At 32.0% G+C, this 14,218-nt stretch overlaps 1 protein-coding gene across 5 annotated transcripts in view; it reads right to left on the bottom strand.

Annotated features, from left to right (window-relative positions):
* The window catches only part of Klc (kinesin light chain), a 45,844-nt gene that overhangs the window by 24,492 nt on the left and 7,134 nt on the right, over positions 1-14,218 (bottom strand). For 2 of the 5 annotated variants that reach the window (XM_090103654.1, XM_090103658.1), the window contains exons 1-2: positions 7,545-7,673; positions 4,252-4,416 (exon numbers count right to left, since the gene is read on the bottom strand). The exons of 1 other annotated variant lie outside the window; for it this stretch is intronic. In XM_090103654.1, coding sequence (XP_089959780.1) covers positions 4,252-4,280 — 29 coding nt within the window. In that variant the 5' untranslated portion in view covers positions 4,281-4,416; positions 7,545-7,673. Of the gene's footprint in view, positions 1-4,251; positions 4,417-7,419; positions 7,674-14,218 lie in introns of those variants that run through there. 2 more of the 5 variants (XM_090103655.1, XM_090103656.1) reach the window with 2 other exon arrangements.

The raw sequence follows: 14,218 nt of genomic DNA, 5'->3' as shown, positions 1-14,218 counted from the left end.
CCTTGTTTTAAAATGCTCTTTAAACCTTATTCCCATATGTGTAAAATACTTCAGGCTACTAAATTGTCTGCAACAATGTGGAATATCTAGGACAAATGCGTCGTGCATTAGGAATGCAGTATAGCGGTGTTAAGCCTTCCAGGCTTCCTTTCCTTCTTCCGTATTATATGATTCAGCTTTATAATATTCGCTTTAAAAATACTGCGGATATTAATAATCACTTTATTTTTTAATACTCCCTTTTAAAATACAGCGGGTATTCATAATAACTTTATTTTCAGCATTTTTTAATAACTTAATATAATCAACGGCTAAGACAAACTATTTCAACAGAACTATTCCATCACACTTTCACACTATTTTAAAAAAATAATGCAATATTCATAACAATATTCGAAAAAACTATTCATTAAAATATTAAAAGATAAAGTGTATTTCAAACATAAGTGAGATAACAACCTAGTGGAGATTACGAAAAAGATACACCAAAAGGTGTATCTAATAATTTACTACTAAATAGTTCGCATAGTAGTGATAAAAAAAACCGGTAAATATAAAAAAACACGATATAACGTAGCCTTCATCTGCTCGTTTTATTAACACTTTTGCTTTTTATAAACCTGTTACTCTAAAATTTGCAGTAAACATCAAAATATACGTGATAAATGGCCATATTATATCTGAATCTATTTCGTAAATTCATTGAGAAGGAAGTTACAGATGTTAATAAAATTTGTAAGAAATTACATTTAATTCCAACTGATGAAGAATTTTACTTATTTGCAACTTTGTCACTGATTGGTCATTCGATGGAGGATGTTACCTAAGAACACTTAACGCAGCTTAATTACAGTATGAAGGAAAGCAAAGATTCATTACTTAACTTTTCTTACTATGAACAGGTTCGAAATGAAAAGATATTTTGAGTATCAGATAGTTCATTAATCGAGCAAGGATAAAAAATCATCTTACAACCCATAGAACATTAACGACAAATGGAAAATATAATACCTTTTGAAAGCAGACGAAGTTCTCTAACGAATGTAATTATTTTACGCGACTACTATAAATTTCCTTACATTGACATCATTGGAAAGCATCTGAAACCTTACAGCTCCATCCACTATATCTCTATCTACATTGGCACAAATAACTTCCCCTTCACTAATTATGTACCAAACCAACCAAACCTTATTGGGGTCTACAATATCTGCCTAAAATAAAAGCCTCTGTCTAGGATCTTGCATCTCTCTCTTTCATCCAAAAATAGACCGAGACAGCAATATCGACTCGTTAGTCGCGTACTTTGGACCTAATTGCCGCTTGTCGTGTTTCATAGTTCATTAGACACGATTTTCAAGCTATCATTGTCAGCATATATTGAACCATATGTCTGTTTCTAAATAATTTTCATTTCATTATTAACATTTGCTGAATACTTTATTGAATGTTAACGAGATTTCAGGAATCGGAAATCGAATTGTTCTTTATTTATACCTTACTAGTGGTCCGCCCCGGCTTCGCCCGTGGTACATATTTCGCAATAAAAGGTAGCCTATGTCCTTTCACGGGTATCAAAATATCTCCATACCAAATTTCATGCAAATTGGTTCAGTAGTTTAGGCGTGATTGAGTAACAGACAGACAGACAGAGTTACTTTCGCATTTATAATATTAGTATGGATTAATACCGACCGTTAATAGAAGCGAACTCGCGAATTGATGCTTTCTTCAAAATGGTCTTTTGTCTAACTATTATTATTCACTTGAGTCAAGATTAAAATTTATTTTCCATGTTCAACATTAACATCTAGGATAACACAATGCCAGTTGTTATATAAATTAAATCATAAATTTTCAACTTACATAACCAACCACCAGCCGCTTACTTTTAAATAAGTTTCAAGGATAACAACCCGGATCCCCCAAGTAATTCCGGGGCACGAAGTTATAGCCTCCTTGGGAGTGGGGAGTGGCGACATGAGCCGCATAAAATAGCCCCGTTGCCATGGATACCAAGGGCGACCACCTTCCTAATGTCCAGGGTACGTTTTATTTTCAAGACAGAATGAATTTAGGATAATAAAGGTATTTTTCTATGAGTTTATACAGTTATTAAGCCCTCGCAACTCACAAGAGTATATTGTACACTACGAAAAATTCTAATCAAGACTCGACTTACTAGATATAATTTAAGGGTATATGAATTTCGAAGAGATGATACAACTGTACTATTTATAGAATAATAATATACTGTATTATATTGATAGTAATTTTATCATTCCTCGTGATAAAAAGATCTTAACAATATGACTCCGCTGCTGTCCATTACATAAAAGATGTTGGAAAAATGAACGACTTTTTCTTGGAAAAATATGGGGTTAAGCAGAATTTGTGAGGACCTTTAATAGACGTCTATAAGAACCTTTCCAGTACTTAGTATACCAGTTAAAATCTCAAAGGCGTACACTTTTTAATATTGGCAACCCTCGAGAAATCACGAAGGTTTATAACAAAAAAAGAGTACCAGTTGCATTTGGCATGTTTCCAAAAGGGGAAATAACCCCGCCTTTGTTTCCGAATTGATATACCCGATATATTGTGTTTGATCGCCGTATCGAGTGCTAATATTGGTTCTGTTAGCAATGAAATTCCATATCAACTGTGATGACCATATTCGGTTATATTAGGTTAAATTCATACACGTACATCATCATTCATATTCGTACAAGTACATCTATAATGTACGTGTACGAGATTCTCAGAAAAAGACCGAAAACAGGATGGATTAAGCGAGGATAAAGAGAATAAGCAAAAAACTGTGTAAAAGATAATTAGATAATGACGATAATGCGTATGAAACGAAGCCTCTTCTTTGATAAATTTCTATTCAACAGGAATTCATAGATACGTTAATCGTAGGACCAACAGAATATAATTCAGACTTTAACTTTATTCAATATTTAGTCAAATAGGCTTATAAAGTGCTTTTGAAAATTCATATTACCTAGCAATTAGGTTCGGAGCAGCTTTCTAAAGAGAAGAGGCCGGCAAGAAACTTTGTAGTGGCTCTTTTCAAATAATCATTCCATTAGAGTTATTCCAAAGTATGAATTGTAAATAAATTTGTTACTAATAAAAAGTAACGTAAGTTCAACTACCTTATACTTATTAGTTGCGTAAATAAGTTTCAGTTTCATAAAAGTCGAACTGAAAATATAACGTAACATGATCCAAAAATCGGACCACATTGAAAACTTTTAATTATTGCTAAAATGGTAAGTTAAACAAAACTAAAACAGACAGGCAAAGTTTTGATTAATGAAATAATCTAAATAGCAGAGCATGAAAACACAGATTCAAGTGAAACCAGGAAAAGGGCAAACGAATCGATGTGTCTAGACGAAATAAATCCTGATGTGGACCTTTGTTTATTCATTAAAATAATGCATACCTCCTCCTCTATCACTATGTTTACATTTACAAATACCGATTAATCCAATACAATATTGGATTAAATGGATTTCTATAATCGATATAAAGCGTTGTTTGAAAATATCTGTAACATAACATAAATACAATACTATCGTTGTGGGTTTCCACAAAGGCTACTGCTTCCCTAATTTGAATGTGATTGGAAGATAAATAGTGACAATTATTTATAAATGATTGATTCGATCGTTTCAAATGTTTCGTTACTAAACTTAAGGCATAAACTAAAATTAGATAATGAATTATTTTTCTAAATCATCTAGGTAAATGAACTAACTCAATTTATTTCTACAAATATGATAAATGAAATTCACCCAATAATTATTATGAAAACTAAAAAGCACTAGAGATAGTACGAACACCAATCGATGAGTCTAGACTGGCCAAAAGGGGAGACAGATTAATGGTCATTAAAAATTTCTATCACACCTATTTGACGCTAGTTCTGTTCAGGATCCATTTTATTTTAGTCACTATCTTCTTTATTATGAAAATACCTAATACCTCATAATGAAAATTGTTAAAAGATGTCTAATTCAGATCAGTTTAAAATGAAAGAAGTTGAGAAAAAGGGGAAATTCTGAATTTGTAACTTTTACGTAAGTTATGGCCAGTATCCATTCTATAATATTATGAATTATGATCGTTTGATAACACTGAAACAGAACACTTAACAGCTAATATACATAAAGTAAAATGTGAAGATGATAAAAAGCGTATATAAATACAACACAAGACCAACTAAACTATAATACTCACATTCTATATGCGTTCAAAGTCTTCGACATTATACAGACGGTTAACAAAACGTATCCATTCCACGACACTTACACTATTATACACTATACACTTACACGTATACACTAATAAAAAATCTTATAAAAATAACGTCTAATATACACTTGTAAATGACACGCTGACTAGCTGAAGAAAATAACACTTATATTAATAGAGATAAAAGATAGAAACAAACATTATGTACATTTAAAAACAAACTAAGAAACACTAAAAATCAAACAGAGCTATAAAATAATTAACGGTTTTAATGTCTATGTCGGAAATAAAAATGAGATAGCAGACAAAAAAGTTTTAAACGTTTTAACCTCATCAAAATTAAGGACATACGACAAAATAAGCAAAAACTGTAAATGCGCTACTGTACATCATGCAAATCTACCAATTAAGTGCAATTATTTTTGCCCAAACAAAAATTATCATAAACGTCGATCATTATTTACACTACGGGTACTAGAATATTATGAAAGAGGAACGAAACGTTAGGTCGGTTTCGCAAACGCTAACATCCAATATTAATTGAACGAATGATAACACTGAAACCACATCACTACGGCGATAGAAGATTCTGCGTAACACCACACAATTGGAAGCACTACAACAACTTCCTCTACACAACTAGTTACATCTATCACACAATCACTTCGAGCAACGCCCTACAAAAGCAAAAGTCAATAATAACAAACTCTTCAAACGTATCCACGTGTAATTTGGCACACATCATATCCTTGCCAATAATTGCCCAACGTATAAACGAAACAGACATATGACTGACACGTGAGTCAGAAAGAGACAATGGAGAGCAATTTAAAATAGATCCACTCCTACGCAATGTTTGTGTCGTTGATCCCTTTAGATTGGCTCGTTTGTTTGTTTTCGTTCTTATATCATCTATTGAGGACAAGTGTTAGCTTCTGTTTAGAATCTGAACTAGGCGAGATTATAAACAAAGGGACATCAAACGACAAACGCCCTACTGCACTTGACCTATTATAAAAATATGTAGTACCCATTCATTTCTATGCACACTTTAATGACCAAGTATGTTTTGAATTAGATATAACAATAAAGAAGAAAAACTTTACTGACTTAAGTATAAATCTTGCTGTGATAGAAAGAGTTGATCAAGAACATCTCTTCTAAACTATGCCATCATTCCATAGCGAGGAATCTAAGAAAACAACATAGAAAATAACTATCTTCGTTCACGACTTGACAAAGAAAGTAAAGAAAGTGTCCATTTGAGAAATGCAGCAATTAAAACTAAAAAGGCAGCAATGCAGAACGATCCGAATGTTGAAACGGTGAACACAGATTTATTATTATTTAGTGCAACGATCGTATTTCACGAACATTTAAAGGTTGTTCGTTGAGGTTAGATAATAGAATCAAGTAATTAAAAACTCATAAATGCCTCGTTTTGGGATGACGTAGGAATTCGTTCTTTATATTCGAACTCCATAGTATGCTCAGAATATAAACGCTAATCGATAATAGAACAATATCAGACTAATTTTAATAGTAATATTGTTTTTTGTACCTATTTATTATGAAAAAAGGAAACGTAAACCTATAATACGCTTGTATTCCGTTTTATCCTTATTGGAATAAAACTTTTCCATTCTATAATAATACCATTGAAGCGCAGAAATAATCCCCCTTTTTATTTAAGCTTTGATATTCAACAGTCATCTGTTCGCCACACGCAAAGGCAAAGTTATTAACATTGTTTAATATCAAATTTCAGTATGAAATAATATTGCATTAATGAACATTTTTATTCACTTCGATTATATATCACTGTTTCTTATCTTAATAGTTAAAACGATACTGAACTAATCGTACAAATAGCCTACTTTTAAACGTTATTTACTGCGTTCTTCAAATGCACATAAAAATTCTATGAATAGACCTTCACAATGATAGATGGATTTTTAATGTCCAGTGCCTACAACGTTTTAGACTTCAACCAAAGCAATTAAAGGCTCTACTTTTAGATATAACATAAATGAGTAATGGAATAATCAAATCATCATTCTTATCAATTTCAGTTGTCACAATCTAGTTTTAAACTGCTAATGAAATAAAAGGCTAAACAGAAATAAACCAAATGGGTCACACAAATGTGAACACTGAACATTTTGCTTCGAGCGATTTATTTTAAGAATTGCGAATTCGTTTTATTGGACACAACGAGCGTAATCAATTGGTTTCAGTGCATTTCAAATAATATCAACATAATGAAGCATATAGAGATTGCGAAATTATTTGTTGTTTATTGAAATTTTGAAATACTCTATGGAAATAAATCATTGGTGTCTAATTAAAAACTTTCAAATTTTAGAGACATTTTGGTGACTACAGAATATATCGATTAGTCAAGGATTTCAAAGCATATCAAGTCCTATCGATTGCTAACAGAGATACGTCCTGAAACTGTAGTCATACTTCTTCAATTACAGAACTTTTCGAACGAAAATCTGATTATGTATGATGTAAGAGATATTATTTAACACATACAGCTTTTAGACTATTGTACACGGCAATCAATATTTTACGACGTCGTATTTTACAACATAATAGTTATAATAGCAGTGTAATTAAAACAAGAATTAACAACTTTATTGGTTAATGTGAAAGTGAACTGTTTGAACAGAGTGATCCGGTTGTTTAAATTATATCAGGTTTTTTTTAGATTAGCGCATTTTATCGATATCGAATGATTATTCACACGATTAAACAATTTATTGTCACTAAATGACACAAAACTTTGATAAACAATATTGCAACTTTCTCGATAACAGCCAAAATTAAATAATTCAGTGACAGAAAAATATACAGAGAATCATAGAACAGGACAAAAGCAAGAAACATAAAGCAATTCATAAAAAAATCAACGACCTAACAACTATTGTCGTGTATAAAGGAGATCCAATCAAACTAAGCGAAGCGTTAATAAGAATTTTAATTGAACTAGAAATTGCTGCGATGCAGCGACAACAATGCACGAAGGAAAACAGAAAATATTTATGATCCAACATTTTGTATTTATTATACATACATTCATACGGCAGTCAACAAAACGCTCGACAGCCTAGTATAATAGAAACAACACCAATCAATAAATAATACCTCTTTCAAACACGCGATTACATTTACAACTATTAAACAAAGACTTGTAGCGATCACAAAGAATAAAGAACACCAGCAAATCTAATAAAGCAAACACTGTAGAAATAAAGTCAGGGAGAACATACAAAGGCTAACACTAATTCCAGTACAAAAACCGGGACGGCGAAAATGGACGCGTAATTCAGTAGCGTTTCGAATGCCGGTATAAAAGAGCGATCGAGACACGTCCAGCTCCGGTGGTGGCTGGCAGCGTACTAGCGTGCATCGACTGAAGGACTAGGGTTGGGCATCTATCGACAGGCTAGATTATCGATAAGTGCAACTTGGACAATGCGTTATCGGTTATTGAATTGGGTCATATTTTATGTAAATCTTAATATGCTTACATAGGAGCTATGGGTAAACATAAACTGGAGTGAAAATCAAATAAACTTTATCTCATAAATGTTCAAAAACGCGTAGTTCATACATGGAAGAATTCATAGTCAATTTCAGACTAACATAGTATCCACGATAGCAGCAATTTGTATTGCAGTGCTCCATTATAATTCCCTACCTCCTTTAAATTACTAAAACTGCATCCTTTTAGCACCCCAAAAACAATATCTATAACAATAGCCGCACTACAACTAAGCCCCAAACAAAAAACCATATCGATTATCGCGCATCACTATACCGTGGGGTAGCCACCCTCGTCTACCCCACCACACATGCGCAATTGTACAAAATATCATGAGTACACACACACTGCGGCAATGAATCATGACGCTCAAATTGATAGAGCAAACTAGAGTCCCTAGTGTCCCTACCAGTGTTTATAATAAGCACTTCATCAGTCAAACAAAGGATCGTGTTTGAGAAATTTTCTTTTCTAATGAACATTTCTAATGCGTATGCAGCTAAGTGATGAAAATTGTACCGGTTTTTTTAGTAAAATATGAGACTACCGTAGTAACTATATTTAGCTTACACATTGAAATAAATTAAAGATAATTTTTTCTTACTGACTAAGCTGAATCTAATCGAAAGTTAGAAAAATCAGATGTTTTGCGCGAAGTGACAGTAGTACCCACCTCAACGCTTCGCTTATGAGGCGTGCAATAATAAAAAAATTAGTAATGCAACTATCACTACACACATTAAATACGAATGTTTCGTATAAGGAAGTCAATGTTTGCATACATTTAACGACGTACAATAAAATACTTAACGATTATAGTGATGGTAGCGTAACATTGAAGACCAGACAATAATTTATATTACTGTTACAGCATTAAAATGCACTGGAGATGGCAATTTGCTGAGAAGCGGTCTATTGATGTTCAAATGTAATGATAGTTAATAAACAGTACATATTATTCTATGCCAAGTATGTGATAACATAAAGTGCTACTAAATGTCCTATTCATAATGTATGACAGTTTTAAAAATTACGACCAACAATTTGCTCCTTTTTCAGTTAATTCAGAGGCTGTTTATATACAAAAGCAATTAAAATAAAATTATTTATGAGGACAATTTTAATTTTTCCAAAAGATTCACTAGACTAGTTCGCTAGACATAAAAGAAAAATTATTCAAAACAAAAACTCTCAAACCAATGAAAGCATATTTTAAAATACAGCAGAAGCTGCCAAAACGGATTTTACGTAAGACAAGGTCAGGATAATCAATACGAAAGACGCCGACACGTCTGCTGAACAAACACACGGTAAATTAGGCAAGCCGACCGTTTAAAGGTTACCATATAATACTATGGTAAATGATAAACAAAAACAATAGATACTTGAAATGTGATTGCATTGAACACTCCTAAATTGTTAAAGACGTAACAGGAATACCATTAAATTGACTCTCAATGTGATAAGTTTCTTACAGAATGTATTCATTTAAATTTGAAAGTTACGCTAAGAAATGGTTGGATTAATATTAATAACTAGCGGTCCGCCCCGGCTTCGCCCGTGGTACATGTTTACGTTTTCTCTACATAAGAACCATCCTCGTACTTCAAGGAATATAATAAAAAAAAAATTATCGAAATCGGTTCAGCCGTTCTCGAGTTATGCGCTTACCAACACATTTTGCGATTCATTTTATATATAAGAAGATTATGTGACGGAGTATGTTTACATATTACAGACTCTCTATAGCATGCTCTACCATTGCTTGCTTGGAATATATCGCTCTTTTAGAAATAAGGCATTTCTTGTTAACATATTGTATGCTAAACAAAGTATTCATTCATTCATCAGAATAATCAGACTACTTGAGTAGCCATTACCTAACCTACCTTTACAATTCGGACTTTGGTACTACGAAAAAGTCCGACGAAAAGATTCATCATATCAAACTTGATAACAATGACACATTCCGAGATCAGGGAGGAATACCGAGCCAACGTTTCTAAGGAAAAATACATCTACATAGAACATACAGTTGACCGCAATACGGCAAGGACTCTTGTGTAACTTCAATGTGTCGGGAGGGGCATTATTTTTCATCTACTGTCATTTTATTACTATTCTAAATATAGATACCTATTGTGTAATACCTAGGATATATGGGTATAATGTATGAACGTAGTTTGAAATCATGAAGGACATTTGAAGTGTTATATAAGTTTAGATGGATTTAATTTGAACTGCTCCATTAATAAAATTCTAATGCTTGATTACCAATATAACTTTGAAAATTCTAAACTGAATGAAATTGCTAGGACACAGTGAAAAATTGTTTGTGACAGACTATATTCTAAAAATCTGAAGATGGCATTATTTATTCTAGGGAATTAAATCAAGAATAATGAGAAGATAAATCAATAAGCATATGCTTTAACGTATGTAACGCAACATAGAACACACAACACAGTTATGATTTCAATTGCAAATAAGTTTTCCGTTAGGAGCAGTACAAAAACTCGATATTTCTGTGGAATGTTCATAATCCTGTAAACCTGTGTATAAATGTGGTACTTGAAGAGTACCAACTACTGTTTAGTTAGGATAGAATTTGGTTCTTATCACGACAGAATAGCTGGATTTGGTTAAAATTCGACAAAAAGATAGGATTTTGTCCCCATATTATATCAGAAAACCTTGCTACCCAAACGTCAGTAGAAAGGTAGTGAAAGATTGTAAGAACTTGTTTCTAAAACTTCTCTACACTTTTTGAAATAAGTAATAAAGCAAATTCAGTGACTAATTGAGACAGCATAAATTTTTACGGTCGTTTCAAACTCACGAACACATCAATTTTACTTTCATGCTGAATTTTTAATGAGAAGAAAGTATTGGCAGACCACCGATTGGATAGCAGACAATAGATTATACACCAGGCCGAAGACAATGTATATTTGTAAAGAACCAGGGCTTTCTCTTGTAAGCTATTGAGAGCAAAATTGTTCGAGATAACAATGTATTGGAATAATATAAAGGCAATTGAAAATATAGCAACATTAAGATAATCCTTACTTATACATATATGTATTATAAATTCGAAAGTGTGTTTATTTATCTTTGTTTCACGGACCTATCACGTCTCTATATCAATTGTTTTTGTGTCTGGAGATAATTAAAAGGCTAGAAAGCTACTTTTTACCGAGGTCAAACATCTTCCTATGAAAATGCTCTTTGATCACGCGCGATGGTAATTTAGATACATTGAATTTATTTTAACTACAATGTGTACAACCATCTTACTACTTATAGGTTTAGGTTTAAAGACTTTATTACTCATAAGAACAATTTGTTCACTTAAAATGAGTTACATGCTATCTTAAATTAAATTAACTTAGTTCTCTAGTTTTAGTTATCATGCAATAATTATACAAAATAAGCATAAATTCTACTGTACTATTCTAAATTACAGTAAATGTGATTTTTAAGTATTTTTTTAAATACATTTAGACTTTTACAATCTTACTACTTATCCTTGAGAATTTCGAATATCTGCCCTAAAATGTACTTAAATGTCTGTCCTAAAATGTACTTTTCGCCCAATTAAAATTCGAATTTCTATCAGGAGCCCAACAAGCTTATACATAGCAAATACATAGGAAACGGCTCTATTCAGCTGACTCTATTCGTTTATACTAAAACTAAAAGATCGCTGAATGCTCTTGCTCTATGTTAGTTTAGTGTAAATACACCCTTATAGAAATCTTTATTTTACAGAAACATTGTTGGCTAACATATTTAAATAACATAACATATTATATACATCGAAAGATAATACACAAGATATAATATTCCTGTGGTTACAATAGATTACGCATATCCAACCAGTCATTAAATATAGTGAGGCCGAGTCTTGCGCAAGATGTCTCACCTATGTTATATTTATTTAAGTGTTAGTGGTTGAATTTTTAAATGGTGCTACATATTTCAATAAGAGAGTCGATAAAACATCGACCTGTTATTCCTTATAAATCTCCAATCTTGATATAAGATAATCAGATTCATTTAATTGATTCAAAATACAAATTTATCCCTACAACGTAGTTCCATTTAACAAAATTAATCTATCTGCATACCTATTTCTGCCAAATCTTTTTCTACCCCTAGTATTGTACATTGTACAATCAGGCCTACTATATAGTGAAATTCATACAGCCTATTGATTCACTGTTCTATGATTCACTCTTTAGAAATTCACCCTATTTATTTTCATGTGCGCTTCAGACTAACTCAATTAGCTACTTTCACAATCACTTTTTTGCCTCTATAGATGATTTCTAAGTAATGTTAGGTACTATATTTATCTACCTATAAGTGACTAACTATTAACTGAGAAATATGATCGTCTTTACGTATTTTATCGTATGTTTCCCTACTAATCATTGCCATAATTATATTATGTAAATAAATCCAAATGTTAATTTAAATACCGTTGTCGAAAACGCCGGTATATAAAAACATGAATGTATCTCCTTTCATTTCTATAAATGTTGGAAAATATTAGATATGGCAAAATACGAAGCGTGCCACTAGTTATAAAATCTTTCCAAAAATTAAAACCAACCTATGAAAAAGTCGCGCTCTACATATCATGATACCACAATAATACATAATCTGGCATTCTTATCTACATCTACAAAAATTAAGTACATATTAATTATCCTAAAGCAAGACAACCTAATTAATTATACCAAGCATACTCTGCTATGGAATAATTCTGGACCAGATAAACATACATACGAACAAACCACTATCTACTTTCCCATACTAATCAACATTACAGACAACAAAGCATCTGTGTTTGAAAATTATCTTCATTATGGTTTGAGCACAGATAATATAATTACTAGTTTTGAGCTTTTTCTAAATAGAATATTACCAAAGAAGAATCCGTGTCAGTTTTTTCATATTAAACGTATGAAATATTTGTTTGTGGTATCGATTAATTTAGTGTCTGCTTGGAGTTGGATTACGGTAGTTTGTGCTAATTAAGTTTCTTAGCTAATTATTAATATTTCTAGCTATCTTTTATACTAGCTAGAAGGTACATTTAATTCCATATATAACTTGCTCAAACGTATCGATAGATTTGTTGTGTCGGCCATTGTGTTATAAATATATTGAAAAATTATTGTGTTAATATTTCTGAAGATTTAAATATCTTCGGAAATATTAACACAACTAGCTTCCGCCCGCGACTCCGTCCGCGCGGATGTCGGTCTTGGCTCGGGTGGTTTATTTCTCCATTTTGAGTAACTCTGACAATGACATCTTATAAATATCTATTGGACCCAAATACGGCTAGGCCTATAATAATACGCAACGTGTGTTCGCGGTTCTACAGAACATCGTCTATGGATAAAACTGAAAAATTAAGATTAATTTTTTTTCTACGTATTTTTTCAGGATAAAAAGTATCCTATTTTACGCCCAGGACAATAAGGTATAATTATACCAAGTTTCATCGAAATCGAACCGTTAGTTTTCACGTGATGTCTTCACATACAGACAGACAGACAGACAGACAGACAGACAAAAATTTTTTTAATCACATATTTGGGTTTGGTATCGATCCAGTAACACCCCCTGCTATTTATTTTTTCAATATTTTCAATGTACAGAATTGACCCTTCTACAGATTTATTATATGTATAGATGTGTCTAGGTATCTCTTCTATGTGTATTATTTCGTAAAAAAAAATTACTTATTACGAATTACGATATTATATTTATTTCGCTAAAGTCAGCAGCTTAATTAGTATACATAAATTATGAATACATATTATAAATTAATGTATCGTGTCTTTTTTTTACGTACTAGTGATTTAAATGTTTCCAACCTTTTTGCAAGTAGGTACAATTAAAGTTAGTACCTGAGTTGGTAGTTTAACTTAGCACTTGGTTAGTTGAACAGTTAAATCGTAATGTAGTTAGTCTGTAACTTGAGTAAAGACCTCTGAAACTCTCATAGGTGTTAACCACAGGTAAGTAAGTTTCGTGAATTTCTAACACGAATGAGCAAAGATTACAAAATCTCCTGAACTGTTTTAAGAATTTAATTTTAAAATACAATTTTTCATTGAATCCCTAAAGCCGTGAGAAAAAAATCGTTTATTCAATTAGATTTTTAATAACTTAAAAATCCGGTGAAACGGCATGACACGGCCAAATCCAACCACGAAATGACGATATCTTAAAATTTCACCATCTCTTGGATAAGATTATTTCAATCAGCCAAGAATCTTAATCACAATTCATCAAACATAATTACAAAACCGCAATGGTATAGAAAGTCACGAGTCGATACAATTTGTGAAATAATCGAGTAAAAGTAACAATACAACG

Source organism: Colias eurytheme, chromosome 7 (assembly GCF_061535395.1).
Source record: "Colias eurytheme isolate Ceu_HAF_F1 chromosome 7, ilColEury1 Martin Lab GWU primary, whole genome shotgun sequence".
Lineage (NCBI taxonomy): Eukaryota > Metazoa > Arthropoda > Insecta > Lepidoptera > Pieridae > Colias > Colias eurytheme.
The sequence above is the reverse complement of the archived record's forward strand: the minus strand, read 5'-3'. Positions and strand labels throughout refer to the sequence as shown.